Source organism: Lepisma saccharinum, chromosome 9, assembly GCF_977018435.1.
Source record: "Lepisma saccharinum chromosome 9, izLepSacc3.1, whole genome shotgun sequence".
Classification (NCBI taxonomy): domain Eukaryota; kingdom Metazoa; phylum Arthropoda; class Insecta; order Zygentoma; family Lepismatidae; genus Lepisma; species Lepisma saccharinum.
Genome location: NC_139237.1, coordinates 72,659,644 through 72,682,050, shown reverse-complemented (window position 1 = coordinate 72,682,050; position 22,407 = coordinate 72,659,644). Strand labels below are relative to the sequence as shown.

General features: G+C 38.2%; 1 protein-coding gene across 2 annotated transcripts in view; it reads right to left on the bottom strand.

Annotated features, from left to right (window-relative positions):
• Positions 1-13,973: 13,973 nt before the first annotated feature.
• Positions 13,974-22,407, bottom strand: part of gry (trafficking protein particle complex subunit 11 gry) — a 70,115-nt gene continuing 61,681 nt past the window's right edge. For both annotated transcript variants that reach the window (XM_083128393.1, XM_083128394.1), the window contains exons 18-21: positions 21,093-21,250; positions 19,381-19,609; positions 18,288-18,473; positions 13,974-14,166 (exon numbers count right to left, since the gene is read on the bottom strand). In XM_083128393.1, coding sequence (XP_082984519.1) covers positions 14,122-14,166; positions 18,288-18,473; positions 19,381-19,609; positions 21,093-21,250 — 618 coding nt within the window. In that variant the 3' untranslated portion in view covers positions 13,974-14,121. The remainder of the gene's footprint in view (positions 14,167-18,287; positions 18,474-19,380; positions 19,610-21,092; positions 21,251-22,407) is intronic.

The window sequence follows — 22,407 nt, the reverse complement described above, 5'->3', positions numbered from 1 at the left end:
AATCATAGACAAAATGCAGTGGGTGGAGGATGTCTATGCAATTTATCCTAGTGGGGGAATTTTCTTTAAGAGGATTTTCTTAACTAGAGAGATATCATTCCAAACCCTTTCCCTCTTTGCACTGCTGCCTCTCCTGTGAAAAAATCTTGCGGTCGTCCATGTCAAATTGCGTCATTACGAGGCAAATATTTTTTCTTATTTTTGGGTTGCTTTCCTGTAACTTTTACCTAATTGGAAGGCGAGGATGAGTAATGAATAGATTAAATAGATGGACACCCGCAAAGGGACACAATGTCCAGGCGGGACTCGAGCCTTAAACCTTCGCTGGGTAGCGAGATCTTTACTGAACCAATTAACGTTCTCATCTATTTCTATTTTGAGGGTCTCCCGGATGGCGTAGTGGTGGCGTCATCGCCTTATAATTGAGGGATCCCGAGTTCGGTACCCGGTGGAGGCACGTAGTGGTTCGGATCCCACTTTAAACTGTAGGTACAATTAGCCTCAATGTACATAAACTGGACTTAAAACGACAATTCAATCAATCTGTTTTATTATTTCACGTCGGTTTTGACATATAGAGCAAACTAAGGCAATGAAATGAAAATAAAAGATGAAATAGATAAGACACACAATGATACACACCCATGCCTCAACCAAGGTTCGCTTCTGAGTTCATAGAGCGTTACGCTAGCGATTCCTCCAGGTAAGGGATATACGATAGACGATTTGAAGTACATCGAGGGGGTTCATACCTGCAGTTGGGAACATTCAAATGGAAAGTAATTGCTTCCAGTTTCCGAAAGCGACATGGCTTTCATTGTTCGATATAAGCCAACTTCGAGGCACAGATTTCTCCCAGATGTCAGAAAAATCTGCAGGTCCAGTAGTAGCGATCAGGTATTCGTTTACAGAAGTGCTTGTGCTGTTTGTCTTGAATATTAAAGTGAGTAATTTTAGGTCGTATTACATGTATTCGGTGTCTGTACCATGAATAAGCGTGCCAAAGGTAAACATTCTTGTGCTGTTGCAGAGTGTACCAATTGGGGCTTTAAGGAATCTGCACCAAATCTATTTCTGTTTTGAGGGCCTCCCCGATGGCGTACTGGTGGCGTCATCGCCTTATAATCGAGGGATTCCGGTTCGGTACCCGGTGGAGGCACGTAGTGGTTCGGATATGGAAAAAGTTATTCAATTTGAAATTGTGTTTGCATCCTTCCATGGGTCAACTGTTTCCAAGCAACATAAAGTTATGGACACTCTAAAGACAGTACTTCAGTCAAAATTTCCTGAAGATTATTTCCCTGTATGTCAGAACAAGAACTTTTATTAGAATTCGATATTTGAATACACTAATGAAACTCAAGTCCATGGAAGCAAGTGCAGCGAGAAAAAGACGACAGTGGGTAGCATCGTCTTCAAAATCATAAGTCTCCAGCAAGGGTAAGTTGTAATGAATTTTTTTTCTTCCTGATATTTATTTCCGCCTCGGCCTCCACCGTATAGTGATTAACAAATCACATTGCTAAACCAAGACAGAGGCCAGGCCTATTGTTCATGTATTTGTTATTTGACGTCGCTTTTTTACCACTTTTGGTTAATCGCGGCGATGAGTGTTGATCACATAAAATTGATGAAAGGGCAGGCACAAAGAACATCAATGCCCACGACGTGACTCCAAGTCGGGAACTTCAGTGATGGGATTCAAAGTCGAACACGCGGTTGACCAGATTCGCCATCGAGCTGGCACGAATTTCCTTGAATTTATTAAGGGATTACGCTTTCCCACGACATTGCATTTTATCCATTTATTATTTATTTATTAATTTCTAAAAAAACATATTTTGATGTTACGGTTTTTTAAACACAAATCAGTTTAGGTAGAATATTTCTGCAATTTTACCATAGTGTAAACTTTAATGTAAGCGAAAGCATGTTTGCATCACTAGTTAAAGATTTTCACATCTACAAAAAAAATATCCAAAACCCATTTCCACCTCACTCAAGGATTATGTTAATTCAATTCAAATTGTACGCGGGTTCAGTGCCATGAATCTAACCTTTGCTGAACGGAATGAGATTGGTTCATATAATGTATCGCCGAAAATCAATTTCGCTGATATCCCGTTGTCGCTGTTCTATTTTCATTAGATACGAGCTCCAATTACCAATTTAATCCTTCGTTTTAAAAGTTATTCAAACACAAAAATAGTTATTGGGGGTTATTTTAAAGTTTTTTTTTACTTCATTACTGTCTTCATTTGATTTTTTTTATTTTCTAAGAATTTCGGCGGGCTGCAGCCCCTTAAGCCCCTCCTGCGTACACCAGTGCTTGCCATACTCATCTAGCCCATCAAATTTATCATTTCATCATTCATTGTTATTGTTGCGGTTACCCTAAAGACGTAGAAAAGCGACGTCATGTAACAACAGCGACAGCGACATCCGTATACTAGATATATAAATTATAATGAACAAATTATTAATAACAAACATCTGTGAAAATTTGAAGGTATGAAGGATAATAAGTATTGATGTGGTAGCGAAATATTTAATACGTGAAATTGTATTTATTTATCCATACGCAACTTCAGATTTCAATGTAGGGGCGATATAAGAGGATAGTCGGGATTACTTTTTGTTTGATTTGTATAACGCCATTTATTGTAATTGCGTGCTGTAAACTTCTTCATATTATTGCCTAGGTCTTATTCCTTGCGTTTTGCTTATTATTCTGCTGCAAATGATTAATAGAACCAAGGTATGGACAATTAAAAATGAAAATATTTCCCGTAAGCTTCCATTGCTACGCGAGCCTCGCCCCTTGACAGATCCCCTTGGTCACGTCAGAGCTCGTTGCGGCTTCTGGCCAATGGGAGAGCTCCGTGTCTCGGAATGCTCTTCCTAAAATACTTCTATATTCCTTGGCATGCCGTTTTCCACACTACGTTATTCTAGGCGCTGTATCGTAAGTACAGTACGCGTGGAATGCTCTTGGCAACTAATGTTTGTGTATGAATTAGGTTCATTATTATTATCATCATCATTATTTCTTTTAAAGATATACACACTGAAGCATTTGTATTTTTGATATTTACTGTATCTTTTCTTCTGCTTTAAACTAATCGCGGCGATGATGATAATGATGATTGCATGAAACGACAAGGGGAACCCCACAAAACTTTCTTAGTGCCATCGACATGAGTGTAAGGCAACTTTCAAACCAATGGGACAAGCGACACGGGATGTTCACACTGTCACACTAGTGACACACACTTCCAGATAGTAAAATAGCATTCATTGCACATGAGGGTCCCAACTAAGTGACAAGCGACATGGTGCCTTCAGTCTATTAGCAAGCGTTGCTTGCGAACAACAGATAGGCGACACGATAAATCGCACATTACAACAACAGATCTAGGCGACACGATAAGCCACACGTGTCGCTTTGTCGCTTCTGCGTCGCTCAAACTGGGCCATTTCCTCAATAGCTTGCAACATGTTGCCGTGGTTTGTTGTTCGCGCATACGCGATGCAATGAGTGTCTTGCTTTAGTGAGATTGCGCACCAAAGCGACAAGCGGCACTCGACACTTATCGCTTGAGGTTTTCACCAACCGAACGCTGGCCTGTGCTTCCCGTCATGCCGCTACGATGTGAAATGTTGCTCTTGATTGGCTCCTTCCCAAGCAACATGTGTCACTTCGGTATGAAAGTTGCCTTGGACCGAATGACCCGTGTCGCTTTGGTGTGAAATCCTCGTATCGTTTGTCGCTTTGGTATAAAATCTCCTTGAGGAAACGGTGCAGTCAGAGCTTTTGTTCCTACGGTTCGAAAGGCTGCATTGATTTCCGACTGCTCGCTTTCAAGCGACATTTGTGGTTTGTCGCCTCGGTATGAAATATCTCTCAGGATACTATTTATATTCTAATAACATAGAAAAATAAACTCTAATACACAGTCCAAGACCTGACGTCCGTAATCACATTGCGATGTTTCTTCTTGTGTTACGCATGCTATTTATTTATTAATTTTATTTTACTTTTCTTTCCAAATTAATGCCATTTCTTGATTGCAAATCACTCCACAAATATAACTGTTTCCATCAATTCACTTACCGCCTTTCTAGAGAAACAAATCTACACAATATATTCATGGACGTCCGCAGGATTTTTTCCAGGGAGGGGCAAGGAAGGTATTTTTTCCAGGGGGGGGCCAACATGGCATATTTTCCCCAAGAATAGTGTTCAGCCCTCAAAAAACATTGCTTAAATTTCAATTTATCATGTTTGTGCAATAATTAACACACATTATTGTGGCTGAAATTAAATTATATGTGTGAAATATGTAATTTTTGGTTGACTTTCGTTTTCCAGGGGGGGCCATGGCCCCCCCTTGCCCCCCTTCCGGACGCCCATGAATATATTCCAAAAACTAACTAAGCCGCATTACTTTCATAACAAATTTAGCAGCTGTGTCGATCGCACTGCCATCTACTTGTCATCGTCTCGGGGAACCAGTTTCTTGGGTCGTTTTCCACACTACGTTATTCAAGGCGCTGTAATCGTAAGCATACAGGATGGATGCGCTGCCATTGTTCATATCGTTTCACAATGCAATAACGTGCTTTCGAGCGCGCCGTGCTTGTAGTTCTACATTTAAACGCCAGGCTGTGTGCCAGTCGACGCTGTTTAAAACTATACTAATAGATGGCGCGCAGATCGATTTCCTGTAATTTCAGTGCTTCAGAATTGCCAACACACTGTTTCGGAGAACTAACCATGAGTTAGTTAACTGGTAGTTACTTTCACATTGAAAAAACCGGTGCTGGTTAAGACTGGCTGTTATCTCGAACTGGCAGTTAGTTAACAGAAAGATTAACAGGACATTAAAAAACTGAGCATTCTTCTAATAATAAACCTAAATGCTCTCGTAGTTAGGTTAGGTTAGGTTCTGTAAGCATTAAAATAATATCACTAAATGCTTTCTAAAGAAAAAGGTTCTAAATTAAATGTAACTTACATTCATTCCCACTAATCACAAACTTGCATTTCTCTCGTCTTAATCTGTTCTTAAGATTTGTAACATCCTCTTAGCAGACGAATTACGTGGCAGGAGGAATTTGACGCTTATTCTTACTGCTGCCAGGGTTGTCAAAATTTGTGTTTTTTTTTAAAAAAAAAGAACAAAACACACTGCTTTTTTTAACATGAGGGGGGTGGGGGCTAAACATCATTTTTTTTTACAGGAGTATAGATATAACCTCGCAAGGTTTAAGGTCGATGGTGGCGATCCAGTTCCAAAATGGTGGGGGGCGGGGGCAAGAGAAATTTACTTTCTCTTAGTTGACAAAGGTTAGCATTAAAAAGCCATGCTGCGGGGCCAAAAATGGGGAGGAACTGTTTCCTAAATCTGCCACTGTTTCAGCTGCTGTTTTTTAATTTTTTCAGAACGTGATATCGGGACATTTTTTATCACTCGACTCCTCTGTTGCAATGTACGAACATTGTGTTTGTGCCGAAACGATCTCAGTATGTATGTGTGTCCGTTTCATGAAGCTGTTATGCAATGGACAATCCATTCGAATGTGTTCTCCCAGGTATAGATATGATCCTTTACGATGTTGTCGCCTGCCTTCGAAACGTAACCTTAACAAAATCCTAATTTTCCATCCTTGTGACTGCTTCAAGATTTAGGAAGAATTCAGACCGAAGGCACACGTGTCGCTTGCAATGACCCAATCAACAGAAACTTTTCACACCGTAGCGGCTTGTAGCTTCGGTGTGAAACCTCCCTCGGTGGGTCAATATCATTGTCACCTTGAAACGGCAGCTCGTGTTGACCATGGAAGAAAAATATCTCTTCAACCGGTCGGAATGTCACTTAGTTTTATTCTATCTCCTTTTTCTGTGCTTGTTAATTAAACTGGCAACATCTTACGGTTGGGCATACACAAGAGATGTGCTATGCAGAAATTTTAGCGGAAAATGCAGGCTCCACCAGGCATACTGTGCCATTGCTCTACAGCGACAGCAAAAGATCAAGCAAAGCCAAGGGTGACTCGGTAGCTCACTTGGTAGAACAAAGAATGGCACGGTATATGCCAGAGACCCTGGTTTTGGGGTCATGTTCGAACTTGATTTTTCCGCTAAAATTTTCACATATGCAATATCTTCTTGCTTTCTCTTCTCGACATTCATATAATTTTCGGCCTTCATGGCTGCCCCTTTGTGGTAGTTAGTGTTTGAGTGTGTTTCTAAAACAATTGACTTAAAAGTCCAAACCCATGAAACTATCGGACTGCATACACGAAACTTGATCCGGTCACTAATAAATCGTCACTCAAAACTTAGATTTTCAGTCGATCTGTGCAGCTTATTCCTTATTTTTTTTAAAAATGATGCTCCAATGCCCATTACTGCTGAAATATTCACTTTACAGACCTTCGATCTCTTTGACTCATGACCCGAAACTAGCACTACACTGAGGCTCCACTGTCGGCAATGTCTTCAGCTTTGGACCCGAACTGGTACTAGCAGTAGACTTCAGCACTTTCCAGCAAAATGTGTCACTAGTCCTCACCCTCCCCCCAGAATCTCTAAATCTTATAAAACTGTCAATGGGCACTGACTGATCACTAATCGACTGTCACACTTACTCCTGCAGTCTTATTGAATGATTCTGTTGTACAGACCAACCGTGAAATTGAATCCACGTATTTATATCCACATCAGTGGCGTACGCAAGGGGGGGGGGTTACGGGGTTTAAACCCCCCCCTTGAGCTTGTGAAATATTATGAAAAATGCTGTGGAAAAAAATTAAATGGCCAATTTTTCACAGTCAAAGATCTGGGACAGTAATATTACTTCTACTACTACTACTACTACTAATAATAATAATAATAATAATAATTTGAATTATTATTTCCATGCAGCATGGAAAAAAACACAGCATTCCAAACACACGCGTCTTCAAAGTGATGCCTTGAAAATAAACACGAGTTTATGAGGTTAGGTTAGGGTAACTATGATTTAAAAGAGGGGAAAAACTTGTTTTGTATCTCAGTTGCAACAATGTTCAATACACTGGCGTACGCAGGATTTTTTTTCGGAAGGGGCTGGAATAGTAAATGTGGATAGCACATGGCTTCGTTTTGGAGGGCAGGATGCATAATAAAATATTTCGTATTTTTGGAGCTTTTCAGTCTATTAAAATTGTATTCAAAGACAAAAATGGTAATAGGGATTCACTTTAAAAGAGGTTTCGCATTTACACATTTTGATTTTTTAAAGTTCTTAACGGATTTTTATTTGAAAATTCTGATTTTCTCAAAATTTTGGTAGGGGCTGGAACACCATCGGCCATCCCTCTACGTACGCCAGTGTTTAACGAACATGTATTTTTTTTTGAACAATGAAAATTAACTAAATAAAGTTATTGGTACGTTGTAAGAGGCTAATGTATGTATAGACAAAGGCTAGGCGGACAAGAATACAGTCACCAATTCGCCTTCCCATTATATTGTTTACCGCAGCTCGTTTGAATGTCTCCCTTTAAAATGTCTCACCTTGTGGATGAGACAATTATTCAAACGACAATAAGCTTAATTATTGTAAAATGTTTTGTTGGTAAGAACAGCGAGATAATCGAGATGTGAATTGTCGGGGACATTTATGCGGGGAAAAAGCCGGAAAAATTCCAACCAATTTCGGGAATCGAATCCGGATCTCCCGCGTGATTGTTAGATGCTCTACCGACCAGACCACCGCAGCTCCTTTGATGAGTTCCATACTTTGATTATTTCAATTTGTTTTATTATATTTTCTTGTATTTATGGATCTTCTTCACCCTTGAAATGTCTCACCTCGTTGACCAGACAATTATTTCGTAACAAAGAAACAAAAAAATGCTCCCAGGATTTGATAAAAATCGAATGACTAGAAGTAATTTCGTTCTATTGTTTTCATAAATACTATATTTATGTAGATCTCTACTACTTAATAGTAGTAGTAGTGGTGGTATTAGTAGTATTATTAGTATTAATTCAGCTAATTAATTAATTATAAGTATTATTAATTAATTGTGATTATTATTATTTAATTAAAGTATAATAAAACAATGGTAATCTGAATTTGGAATAAAGTTTTAGAAATAACACCCCCCTTGATGAAATCCTGCGTACGCTACTGATCCACATTATATTCTGGAATGTTCCGCACATAAAATGTTTTGTTAATACTGCCAGTAGTTCGACTTCACCTCCTATTAGTGTTGCCCACGAGACGAGACTTTGGCCTGTCTCGTCTCGCGGAAATGCTGTGAAATGCTGTCTCGTCTCGTCTCGAAAATATTCGTTTGTCTCGGGACACATGATCAATCTCGTCTCGTCTCGAATTTATAATATCATCAATAACAGGGTTATCCCTCAGGGTTCTAGAACATTCTCCGCCTTTCTTCGATAATTATATCTCTCCTCAAATTATAATCACAATATTTTATTTCACACACATAAGCCAAAAATCTCATTTTATCTAGTGTAAACCGAAACATTTCGGAGAAGGCTTGAGCCCCCTTCTGGATACGTGCCTGCTACAGTGGCGACAAGGACAGTTGATTTCCCTTTGGAGATAAGGTTTACCATACTGCAGGGTAGCGGTGTGCGGGACAGAATTTTTTGGGTCGGGACGGGAAATTCTTTAAATCCCGACATTCGGGACGGGAAAAATTCTCAAATTCCCGACAAAGTCGGGAAATTTTCGGGACAGCATGTGTTCGAAATTTCCCAAAGCTCTTGAAATCTCGAATTCTACACGTAATTTCCATCTTAAATGATTGTTTTTGCACTTCTGGTACTAAAACTAACAATTTCCCATAAGTTCCAGACATTTAGAATGCAGAAAACGTTGAGAATTGACGACGTTTTAAAATGCCCATTCTGTATTTCCCGACTGCTTGGGATCCTGAAAAGTCGGGAAGTCATTTCCCGAAGTCGGGATCGGGACGGGAATTTTCTTTCCCGATCCCGGTTCCGACTTTTCGGGATCCCGCACAACTCTACTGCAGGGACAAAAGTTGGGGGTAATAGACCCCCTTTTCCCCCCACCACTACTGAAGTAGGTTAGGATTCATATTCATCTAAATTTCAAGAAAATAAATATTATGGAATAAAGCCCGCATCACACGGAACTGGATTTCCAGTAGGTATGCCCTAGTTGGCGCTGGACTGGCTACCAATTTGCTAATTTTCACCTCACACGATACTTATCAGCGTACTTGTCGATAGACTTTTGTTCCCATACGAGGGAAGTTGTAATGGCGGCCGCGTGAGATGTAAACAATGTATCAGTTCACATTTTTAAAAGCCGATAGCTTTCCAACCGAGAGGAATAACGTTTCGTATAAAATGTTATTAGATACAGAACAATGGCGCTGCTTAAATACATACTTTATGGAAGAATATCTTAGTTGTTTTAAATGTAAACACCGCGCACTCAGCATAGATGGTGTAACTCAACGTGCCTTTCATGCTGTATACGTTATACATTGCTGGAGTAACACTCGGGCATTCCTACTAGAAATCTAGTTCCGTGTGATAGGTGCTTTACTAAGCACGGGTCTTTCTTGTCGCACAACAATTTTACTACCTTGTGTGTACATAGCTAGCCTGCCTAACCTAAGAACGTAGGCATTTAGCCTAAAATTAAAAAGCTTTCTCCCGTGACGTCAGAACATAAGGTTGCAGATTCGATGAAAAACAGAGTTGCCGAACAAAAACATTATCACAGACTATAAAATATCAACCACCAAAATGTGTTTCAAACACTTGTAAAAAAACATGTTTAAAACATATTGTTTTAAACGTTTAAAACATTTGTAAAAAAAAGCTGTGTGTTTTAAACATGCCAACCCTGCTGCTGACATGTGCGTGGCAGCAGACGCGGCCATAAATCATTCTCCGGTGACGTTAGATCTAGAATGCAAGGTTTGTCCAGTGTAGTGCGATAAGGAAGACCCGTCTCGAACTACCCAATATCGATTATCGAACAAGTGAAATCGAGAATCGACTTAACTTCCATGGTTTGTCTTGTCCCCCAAATGGGTATTTAACCAGAAAAACAATGATAATGGGGGGGGGGGAGTAGTGATTGCTGCTACAACTGTTTCAAGCTTTGCCATTGGCTGGTTGCTTTTTGGGGTTGTAAATAATCTGTGGTCATTAGCTTAGGCTTATTGGGTTTGGTTCTCTGAGAAGAAGTAGTAGAGCTGGTCACCGTAGTCACATCCTTTGAAGTAGAAATTGGTATTTGGGAAAGGTGGAGAAAAGGAGTTTGCTCAAACTTGGAGGATAACTGGAGGAATGCTCCTGTATGATTACCATGGTGACCATGAATCATCCAGTGGAATGCTTTGCATAAAAATCTTTCTAGCTGGGTATACCAACCTTCATCAATTTGACTTTGAGCACTGATTGATTTGGTTTATTTTACTTCGCTTTTCTGCCACTTTGGCTAATTGCGAAATTGAGGATGAGTGATGATATGATGAAATTAATGAAGGGACATACAAACAACAGTCATGCCCATGCCAGGATTCAAATCCAGTACCCTTAGCATAATACGTGTGCAGTGCTAACCACCCTGCCATGGAGGTCCGCACTTAGAGCTCTGATTGCATCACAGGAATCCTCAATATGAATCTTAAGAAAAATATTCAAGGACATTATTATATTATGCTGAGATAAAAACCTGAACCCCTTCCGAGCTGTGTTCAAAGTGGGGTGATGCCAACAAAATTTTAATGATGCATCCTCCCCCAACCAGTTAGGATTATTTACATAAGCATCCTTCCACTAATTGCAAATCACATAGCATTTTCAAATGTTCTTGCATACATTTCCAGACATTAGAACTTGAACCAACAACTTGCTGGACCATACCTCAGTGATTTTAAACAAATGAACAAGTGTGGAAATCACGTGACCTAGTCAGCAACAAGCTATGCACTTGTGTACTTGGTGCTTTCGAACTGTACTAGGTGACTGTACTTTGTACCTTTCAGACAGGGCCAATGTGGTGAAAATTGTGTACCACTAGTGAAATGACATGGTCAGATATCCAATCTGGTTATTTACAAGTTATGAATTTTCTCAAGTGTTCTGAGGCATGCTTCTATATCTAGAGTAAGTGGCTCCTGGAGATTTTTGAAATATATTAGAGACATTTAAAAATTCTGACACCTTGATCAAAATTCAAAATAATTCTCAATCTAAAATTTTCTCATACCAGTTGAACTGTTCAACTAGTGGTCTGGCGGATCAAAAACACAAAATGTACACTTGCATTCCAACATAGGTTTATAAGAAGAACTTTAACCCTTTGTGTGTTGCGTGAGAAAATTACGTTGATGGTCAGGCATGGTGCCAGACACCAGGTTCTTAACATATGTTCAATTAATTGTCTACAATGCCAAAACCTCGATTATTATGATTAGATCCTTTCTTCCAACAAATGAGATTCTATAAATCTATAAAAATTGAATTCTATAAAACTATAAAAAGGCACTCGTCGTTAGTCGGACATGGAACAGCAGACCAGATTTTCAGTGAAAACTAGGTAAGCCTATAGTTGGTAATGGACTCAATACAGGAAGGGGCTTCAACGAACACCTCATAGAGGTTCGAAGATCTGACTAACACTGAAAACAAAACCATGGTGTAGAGAAGGAAGGTTAGAAACTTAGCTAGACAGAGGCAGTGTGTTGACAAAACAATCGTTGATAAATGACGACATTAAAACCACACACCTAGAACTAGAGACTAAGCACAGCCAACGCAGGGTTAAATATTTATAGTTCTGCTAATTTCATTTTGTTATTGGGCTTATGGTCAATCATCATCAGAGCCAATGGCATGCTCAGGATATTCATAAGCGGCAATAGTCGGTCTTACACGCTCCTCCTGGACACACAAATGGTTACTACTTGTAAGTGAAGATGTATTGTTTCATTACAGTATAGTAATAGTAAGAATGTACAATAAACATGTACATTACATTGTCTCCAATGTTTAATATGTATATATTTTTTATTTATGTACATATTCTTAAAACTTATTTTTCTTGTCCAAAAATCAACAATGCTCATGCAGCATAGTGGTACAAAAAATGTACCTGGTACAGTAAATACTCATAATGCAATTCAGAAAAAAAAATCCAGAGCAATATTATGTAGAACACAAAAGATCACAGAAACTCAAATATATCACATTTTGTTTTAGTTAACCTTGAATATCCCAAACAAATGTATGTACTGATCGATATTTGCCACGTTTAGAAGAATTATTGGAATCACCTTGGTTAGGACATTCAGTTTAATCCATGTTGATAAAAGTTGACAAGACTTATTATTGCATGATATGAAATTCAGCATCAGGATGTAGGTAATGATAGTTGCAGAAATACACTAAAAGTCTACGGAGATCAGAATTCTCATAAAGTGCATATAAAAGGTAAAGCTATCCTCGTTTATTGAAGGGTGCCACAGTTTTCCAATATTGGCCATAGTACAGATGATGTGATAACATGGTCAGACACCTTCACCTCTCTCATACCAAATAATTAGAGACTGAGTGCATCCCAGAGCTGCCTCGTGCAAGTGCATTGTCAGATAAATTCCCACGATCACTAACCTCATCTCTACTGTGTGGCAGGGACATAAAAACTTGGAAAAATATATTTACCTTAGTGCTTAGGGTTGCCCTAAGTATACTAGTGTGTATTTCATTGTAGGGAATGGTACAGGCAAAAAAAATATTATTTTGGCTTTTTTAATACTTTGTATTAACTAAAGAACTCTTACATTTTTGTCTCTCAAAAAGGGTCCTTCTGGTTTAAAACTTGGACTGAGTGAGAGTAAGTAATTTTACTTGTGAGAGGCACCTTTGTTGTTTATTTTTCACCTTTAGCCCCTCCGTCACAAGCTATTCTATCACCTGCGTAACTGGAGAATCTTCAATGCTTGCACTTCCTTTTCCAAATTGACACACTATTCTCTATTACTATTTTTGTTTGTTCACTTTTTATTGGTGAAGCAGTTTTCTGACCCAGATGACCTTGACAAGTTTTTTTTTTGTTTAAAGTCTACTTTATACAGGGATTCTAACCAGTACTGGGCCTACAGTTTAAAGTTGGGTCCAAACCACTATTGGCTACCACTGGGTATCAAACCTGACACACCTTGATTACAAGATGATAATGTTACAATTAACCTGTTGCGAAGGCCCAGATATTGAATTTCCTTGGCTGCACATCTCTTATTTTTCCTATTAACATTAACAATTCACATACCCTGTTTTTAAATGTAATTTTACATAAGTCACTACATTTCTAAGACACAATGAATATATCATTTAAATTTTCAATTTTCTCTTTTGAAGATATTTGGATCGAATAAGGTGAATATTAATAACAACATGTGAAGGCCAAGGTCTACCTACCGACTGCCGGCCTCACTCCCACCTGCCGAAGAAGTGGGAGACCATCCAACCAGTTATGGGGTGATGTGTGGTCAGCATGACAAACACAGAGTTGCCGTTGTAGGTTTCGGTGACTGGGTTACACTACTATTCGTAACTCGCCCATTTTCTCATGATGATGGATGGCCACTGGTCCCATACACAGGTCGAAATCTCAGTAGAAAAGTTGTTACGCTTTCCCCACGAGACTCGGACCTTCAGAATCCTATAGCCAGAGCCCAAAGCTTGATGCCGTGCCGTAGATTGTATGGCCACGGTGCGGGAAGAATGAGAGGATTGAAGAACCATATATACAGAAAACTAATAGTGAACTTCAAATATCGATACAACAAAGAAATGTAGTGAGACAAGATAAAATCCAGAAGGATAGCCTAGACTGACCACATTGAAAGGCTGGAAGAAGCTCGAACTGCTAAAATAAATACAAAATGGCAACCATTTGCATCCAGCAAATTATCTTGTTAATTATTTATTAACAACTTATACACATAATTGGACAACTTTCTCAAATGAATTACAGAAACAAATACATTTACAAAATATGTACATAAACAACTGTGGAATGTCCACTGTCTAGTAGCCACACCATGTAATCAGGATACAACTGCAATTGCTGGAGGTTTTCCTTTTGCTTGAGGCTGAAAGCATAAATTATACAGAGACTTGTAAAAGTCAAACTTAGAAATAATGGAATGAATATTTTATAGAGATGGGCCGATATGAAATTTTGGCCGACACCGATAAAGTACCAATATAAAATTTACCAATACCGATAACCGATCCGATATAAAATTAGAAATGGTCCTTGAAGAACCTGAAAGGTTCATTGACCTTAATAAATGTGTTTTTCAAGGTGACTGCAGTGCAAAAGAAGCTGCATATTTAGGACATTTACTTTTATGGAAGAGAGTTATCAAGTGTTAGAAGAGAAAGCACAAGAAGTAGGACTGGAAGTGAACACAAATAAAACCAAATATATGAAGATGGGAGATCCAGAAAGAGGCAGAAGAGAACCTTACATAAGAATACAGGAAAACCTCGTTAATACGAAGTTCAAGGGACCAAAAAATGTCAACTTCGTATTAAACGACTTCGAGTTATCCAAACTTTTCAAGATGGTGCCTGTTTTCAGGTGTAAATAAAGTAGAGTATAAATTAGCCTCACAAAGGATATTTTATACTTGGTGGTAGCTCAGAAAATAAGCTTTATATGTACTATATAATAATATTGTACGTTTTAAAGGAAGTGTAAAAAATGTTACACAAAATGAGAACACGGAGCTTAACGTGGACACAAAGATTACAAGGAGTCGGTTAACACCATTTATCCTGCCTAGTTATACAACCGGTTATGCACGGGATGCATGTTGTGGCAAAAAGTCTTATAAAAAACGGTATTTTCTTTTAATTGTGCAAAATTGTTGCTCTTCCACAAAATTTTTACAATTTTAGTTCATAAGAAACCCGTTTGCAGGGAGACCTACGGAAAAGAAAACAATCTCGTTTATTGCAAGAAGTGAATCTTGACAATAGTCACACGCGAGCAAGAGACGGGATATAATCGGACAGAATGAATATTGGATTTTATGTACTAGAACATTGTCTGTTACAGGATTAACTGGTAAGAGAAGATTCTCTTGGGAGAGAACACAACCTTTCCCTGGCACAAAACAAAACAAAAAAATCGGGCATGTAAATTTCATTCTGTTTCGGCTGTCTAAAACACATCGTAAAAAAAAGTCACGTATTATTTGCTTCAGTTAACTTCATATTCGCCCCCTCCCCTTTTTCAGGGAGCAGTCCAAACTCTTCCTCAACTTGCATTGTAATCCACTCTGAAAAAGTAAACACACAACTTGCGATGTTTGCACCCAATGTGCATCCTAGGCCACATTAAACAGTGCCGCACTCGATAATCACTCTGGTTTGGATCCCACTTTAAACTGTATGTTTAGTCCCGCTTAGTTCTGCAGTATAAAATGAACTAAAAACAAGTTTTACGAAACTTGAGTATTTTCAGATTAATCGACAATTTATTGTAGGTTTGAGGAGTATTCTGGAGGTGAAACACTCGCTCCGCCAAAACTTTTCCTCTCGTATTCCTACATTGAGCATTGGTTTTTTTTTTTTAACAGCAGCATGCTAATTGTTCTGAAGAAAAGCGGGGATTATATGGCTTTGCGAGATTCAAAACAATGAAGCAATGAAGCTTATTCCTTCCCACTGGATGAGTCATTGCAGTTATCAGCAAGCCAGAGGTTTCCAGACGCTAGACTAAACACTGGCGCCAGCTGCAGCGTAAAAACACTGAGACCCGCTGGAAGTTAGAGCAGCAGGTGGCAGAAGGGAAATCATAGGCATTTTAAAGATAACGCAGTTGTCGAAGACCAACTTTTATCAGCAGTGTGAAAATTCACATTACCATGCACACCAGTGGCGGATAATGAGCTGTTGTAGGAGAAGGAAGGGGGTCACTTTTCTTTTACTTATCATGCTGTTTTTGTTCGTTTTAAAGAAGGTTTTCAGAACTGTTTGCTTTTTTTTTAGATGCCAAAGGAGCCGGTGTGCGCACACGAGCATGAACACTCAGACAACAAAACAAATTTTATGACCGGCACAGTTGGGAAACGTATGAAGCAGTTGGGAAACTGGAGTTGCAACATACGTAAGATCGATGTCAACTTTTGCTACATGTCAACGCTCTTTAGTTGGCCTATGCGGCTTTGATTATCTGTAACAGTTTCCCTTTTTTTATGAAGTTCTACAGGGCACAAAGAACACGCTTTTAATGAAAGTGGTTACCGGAAGTTGTCTGCTACCAGGCCAAAAGTTGCTCGTTCACAGGAAATTGCTGTATCTCTAGCTCAGAGCTAGACAGATTGGTGAGACTTCCAGGCACCACGCATCTTGTATTTTGGAACATTCGTGCGATCTTATCTTGCATTTCTCATCTGGCACTGGTGAATATTTCCAAGGTGGCACATTCAGCGGGGAAAGAACTTGACCCCCCTCCCCCATGCACATTGACAAAGATTGTCAATGTCCAGCGGGCATTTCGGGCTGCTTCCCTCGAGTTGTCAGCAGCTCTTAGGCCAAGGAAACATGTCAAGGTCAAGTTAAAATAACGTCCAAGCTCTCTTTACATTCGATCTTCCCTTGTCGACTTACACAGGCGTCTACTTTGAATTAAGCAAAACCAGTTTTGTGGAAGGGTCTTGTAAACAACTTCGTATTAAAAATTATCCGTATTTCGATTTAACCGTACTGAAATACATTATAAATCCTATCTTATCGGCTGGGGAATGGGAAGAACTTCAGATTAAAGGGTACTTTGTATTAACCAATATCGTATTAACGAGGTTTTCCTGTAAATGGAAAAAGAATATGAAAGAGTGGAAGCCTTTAAATATTTGGGCTCAACAATAACAGCAGATAACAAGACAGCTACAGAAATACAGAAGATAACAAGTGGAAATCGATGCTATTTTTCTTTGCAAAATATGTTTCAATCTAAGAACGTTAGTAGGAACACAAAAATTAAAATATATATAACAATATTAAGACCCATAGTAATGTATGGTTCAGAAAGTTGGGTGATGTCGGTAAGAGAGGAAGATTGGTTGTTAAGTTGGGAAAGGAAAATACTGAGAAGGATATTTGGAGCATAAGAGATAAAGAGGGATGGAGAATGAGAACAAATATGGAAGTACAGGAATTGTTTAATCAGCCAGATATTGTAGTGAAGATCAAACAGGGTAGAATACCATGGGCTGGGCATGTTCAGAGGATGGAAGAAGCACGGGTTGTCAAGAAAATATTCAATGGAAAACCGGAGGGGAGAAGGAGAAGAGGTAGGCCCAGGAAAAGATGGATAGAGGACGTGGAAGAGGACCTAAGTAGATTAGGAGTTAAAGGATGGAGAAGAAAAGCAGAGGATCGAGATGAATGGAGAGAGGTAGTCAGGAGGTACATGGACTGTAGTGCCGACCAGTAAGTAAGTACGTAGTACTTTTTTAGAAAGTAGGGCATGGAGATTATCCATAAAAATTACAAGAAAATGGCAGAATTTTGCACTAATTTATCAGATATTTATCGATATATCGGATCGGTAAAATAATCTGTAATTTTACCAATAAACTGATATGCCTATATCGGCCGATACCGATGGAGTACCGATTAATCGGTCCCATTCCTAATATTTTCTGCTAAATTCAGGTTTTACGCATACTCATGTTATTTTTGATTAACTATTATCACAAGTGATAGTACATTACTGCCAAATGGCTCAATAAACACTTTCATACTCTAATGCATTGTTTTACAGAGAACAGAATTGCTTCCTCAGACTTCATGTTTTGACTAAATGATAAAACGTTTTGCTATTTTTTTTAAAAAAAAACTATTCCCTCACTCTTCACAAAAATATATAATTCCATACATATAAATAAATTGTGTTTTAAGCAAGTTACATGGAATTATTACATATGTGTCTAAAAAGTGAAATTGAACAGTATTTTGAGTTATGACTTTAAAATCTATTCTTCTTTATTACCTTCATAGATGGTGAAACGTACAGGGAATGAAATTACTTTTACTTCCTTACTATTCTTCCTTAACCTTTCTGTTTTTCTGTACAGTGTAAAATCAGTTTAGTGCTACGGGATCTGACCAGAAGGCAAGTTAAAACTGTATCCCTTCCCTCCAAATAGCTATAGGAATAATTATTCCAGTTTCAAAATAACGCAAGACAAGTACGTACCATAACATACACATGTGTTGGCAGCGAACGGTCAAGGAGTTCTCCCAGCTGTGCCTGTCGGATGGGAACATCGCTGCCATCCACAACAGTCAGACGTAGCCTTGGCAAAGCTACCAAACCGGACAGCAGAGGATATAAATTGTATGTCAAGGTTTGTATTGACTCTGGAAGTATGCGTAGATGAAGCTGAATACAAAGCAAAAGAAAAAATGCATTTGTAGTGGACTTATGTGACATTACTGTACTGGGAAGCAGAACATTAAGTATATCTTGATTATGTCCAAAGTATGCTGTTCACACAGTCTTTTAAAACAATTTTGTTTTTAGGTGCAATTCAGTCTACATAGTAAACTTAAAATATCTTCAAATATGAATGTATTATACCAAAATTACACTTGCATGAATCAACTTTTAATAAATTTTAAAAATAAACAAAAATAGTTTTCCTCATAAAATCAATATTTAACAATATACACAAGCAATTCCATGCAGTTTAACTTGCACATAATATATACTGCAACTTTATCAATAATGATATTCAGCACTGTGTATCAATATAGAAAAAGGTTTGATTAATGTTAGTACTGTATGGGTGATGTTCCATATTTCCATGTTGCAAATTTAATTGGTTTTTCAAGTTAATTTCAAAGGACCACTGCCTTCATTAACAAAGGATATGTATGGCATCTTGCAGCAACATCAAAATATCGATCATAACATCTAGAATATTAAAACTGTGTTTACTGTGACCGCCATGAATGTTAGTATGACATACTTTGTATTTACAACTCACTACACTTAAACTATGGTAAAACTAGTTCTAGCACTGACGGTATGTTTATAGCACTAATGAGCTATTATGTTCATGTGACAGTGTATTTTGATATCCAAAATGTCATTTATATGAAATGGGTAAAGTCCCATCATATTTGGATAAACAAGCCCTTGACGTACTACTATTACTTCCGCTGTTATTCCTTGTGATATTTCTCAGAAAACCACCTACAAAAAAGTCATCAACTCAGCCCCAAATTTGATGCACACAGTAGACACACACCATTAAAAACTTAGCAAATGATTAAAGATGCAATACCTGTTTATGACCTGCAAACATGAATGCGTCACTGGCCTCCATTGTAAGTTCCAATTCCATCAGACGCGTTGTGCGATTGTGAACATGGTATGATACTGTCATCGGAGTCCGAACCCAACCATGAGCTGGGAGTTTCATTTCCATGTACAGAGGGATTGTTTCGACCCGAACCGTCGGCAACGTAATACTGCTGCTAGTGACCAACCCTGGATCAACTTTTGAGGTTTTCCTGTTACATATATAAGTAATAACATGTCATCCTGTTCTGGAGAAGTACCACAATCTTACAAACTTGTTCCTTTTTCAGAAAAAAATTGATTTCAAATCACTTATCTTTCATGTTCTTCTCTAATATTCAGGAAATTACAGAGCAAGTAAGAAGGAAAGGAACAAAAAATTAACAGTGAATGAAATGTTACTACTATTAAAAAAAAAAAGCTAATAATAGCATGGTCCCGTCATCCTTCCCACACAGAAAACTACATCTTGCAATTTTTGAAATTCTCTAAGAGTGTAATCTTAAAGCCTGCATGTGACATCAGTCTTTCCTAGGTAGCCACAACACACAGTGACAGTCATTACCAGGGAACGAATTTATATTTAGCAAAAATGTGCTAAATATGTAAATACATATTTAGTTTCACTAAAATATGGAGTTAATATGGACTTAAGATTATAAAAAAAAGGTATTACCTTTTTAATAACAAGACACTACATGAGCTACATGAAATACAGTATGCTTACATTGACATTAATTGTAAAACAACACAAAATGTGTTTACATTATCAAATTTTTGATGTAAGCATTCAAATGTGAAATTCCTTCTGTTGCCTCTTAAGATGAATTTATATTGACTAAAACTGTGTTCAATATCACATGAAGTAATGGAAGCGTGTTTAAAATTTTTCAGTTATTCGCAAGAATTTTCAGAAGTAAGGAAATAATAGTAAAAATAACTTAAATATATAAAATATGAGCCAAAACCTAATATATGTAAAAATATGAAAAATAAAAACTGAATTTTTCGAGTCTACATGCCACTATATGCAATGATAACACAAAAAAAAAACTCATTTCAGCTTCATACATAAATATGTATTTACATACAAATCCATTCATTACAGTCTGTAAAACAGAACAGTAAAATTTTTGCAGAACACTTGCAAATACAGAAAAAACATGAAGCTCTTTTCTTTGTTGTTCTATTAATTTCAGGGTCCACTGCTACCATCCTTGTTGGAACTTGCTGTAACATTGGCAGGCGTGCTTCTGTTATTAGTTTGTTGATTGCTGCTAGGTGTGCTGTTTTTGTCTGCCTGCCTGCATCTGTGTCGTACAGTAGTTTACAGCAAGAAATGACAGACAACGGCAGCACACCTAGCAGCAATCAACAAACTAAAAACAGCAGAAGCATGGCAAGCAATATTACAGCAAGTTCCAACAGGATGGTGGCAGTGGCCATCAAAATTAATAGTACAATAACAACAACAAAATCTTCACAGAAAAGTGGGTACTTACTTATGTTTCTCTGTATTTATTTACTATGGCTATTTTCTAAAATATGAACAAGGCTTGTACACAGTACAAACTTACTCTACTAGTTGCGACCCATGTGTTTGGTTCACTAGCATTATTAGAAAATTATGGGTGAACGTAAGTTACAAATACCTAACATACAGAGATGAATTTATACAACACAACGTTTTCTTACCTCTTCCATCTGACTGTATACATTCCGGCTGAAATGCCATTCTCAGAATTTTGGTTAATGCAGAGGCAGAAAGCTTCGGCACCCATCTCTCCTGACTGCAAGCTGAGGGACTCCAGCTGCGACTGCATGTTGCCGTCAACAGACTTCACCTGGGGAGACTTGAAGATAATGCAAAATAATTATACAACTTAATATACATGCACAATTGTAAAATTACATTTAGGTAAATTGGACATAATTGATAAAATATGACATAGGGTATAAACTGGATTTGAAACCTTTCTAAATGAATATGTTATTAGGAACTAATTGCAACCCAAGCTGAAATTCCTAGAACTATCTTGAAAAACAACCATTTATTTCACGTCATCGCCGTTACATATTGTAGGGCTGAGCCGATGCCGATGTATCAGTATTGGAATGTATCGGTTGGAATTTATTTACCGATACCGGCTGATACTTTTCCGGCATTTTCGTCTTTCACGGACTCTGCAAAAATGTTGCATGGCACTTCCGCTGAGTCAGTTTCTTTTTATTCTGCACCAGTTTTGTGTAAAAACAAATCAATTTTGTAATAATATAACATGTAATTTAATAATCTGATGTAATGCTTGAATATTTTAAGATAGAATTGATTGATTGAATTTAAAACTTAGGAAATTTTGCACCCATCACATACGGGGTCCAGCATCTAAAAGATAACGAAGAGCACAAGTGTAGTGAGGGACAAAAATATTCTGACCAGTAAAAAGCTGAGGCTGTAAAGGGTCGCTCAGCACAAACAAGGACAACACAAACAGTCCTACGAAGATTATACTGGCTGTAGGTCCAGACCTTAGTCTGCAAAATGCAGTCCAGGGTGTATTAGGTGGAAATGAGGTTGCCAATAGGGTGTATTATGTAGAAGGTTGCCCCTTACACCCCATTTTAAGGTAAAAATGTTTGTAAATCGATGCATATAATTAGAGTGGAATACTTTCACACAAATCAGTATTTTGAACAACTTTCAATTTTTGGAATTTTCAAGTATCAGTGTAAGTCGTTAGGGCGTCTGACTACCATGCGAGACCCAGGTTCAATCCCCGGTGGAGGAGAACTGGGTACCTGGAGGAAACTCTGGGGGGGGGGGGGGTAAAGGCGACCAGGGGCATGGTGCTGATCACATCACCCACACCTTTGGCCATGATCAAAAGTGCGGGGGTCCTAACTCCACACCAATGGCATGGTGCAAAGCACTGGGGAGCACTTTACTTTTTTTTACGGTATCGGTGGGAATTGGTATCAGTTCAAAGTGGAATCAGCTCAGCTTTAATTT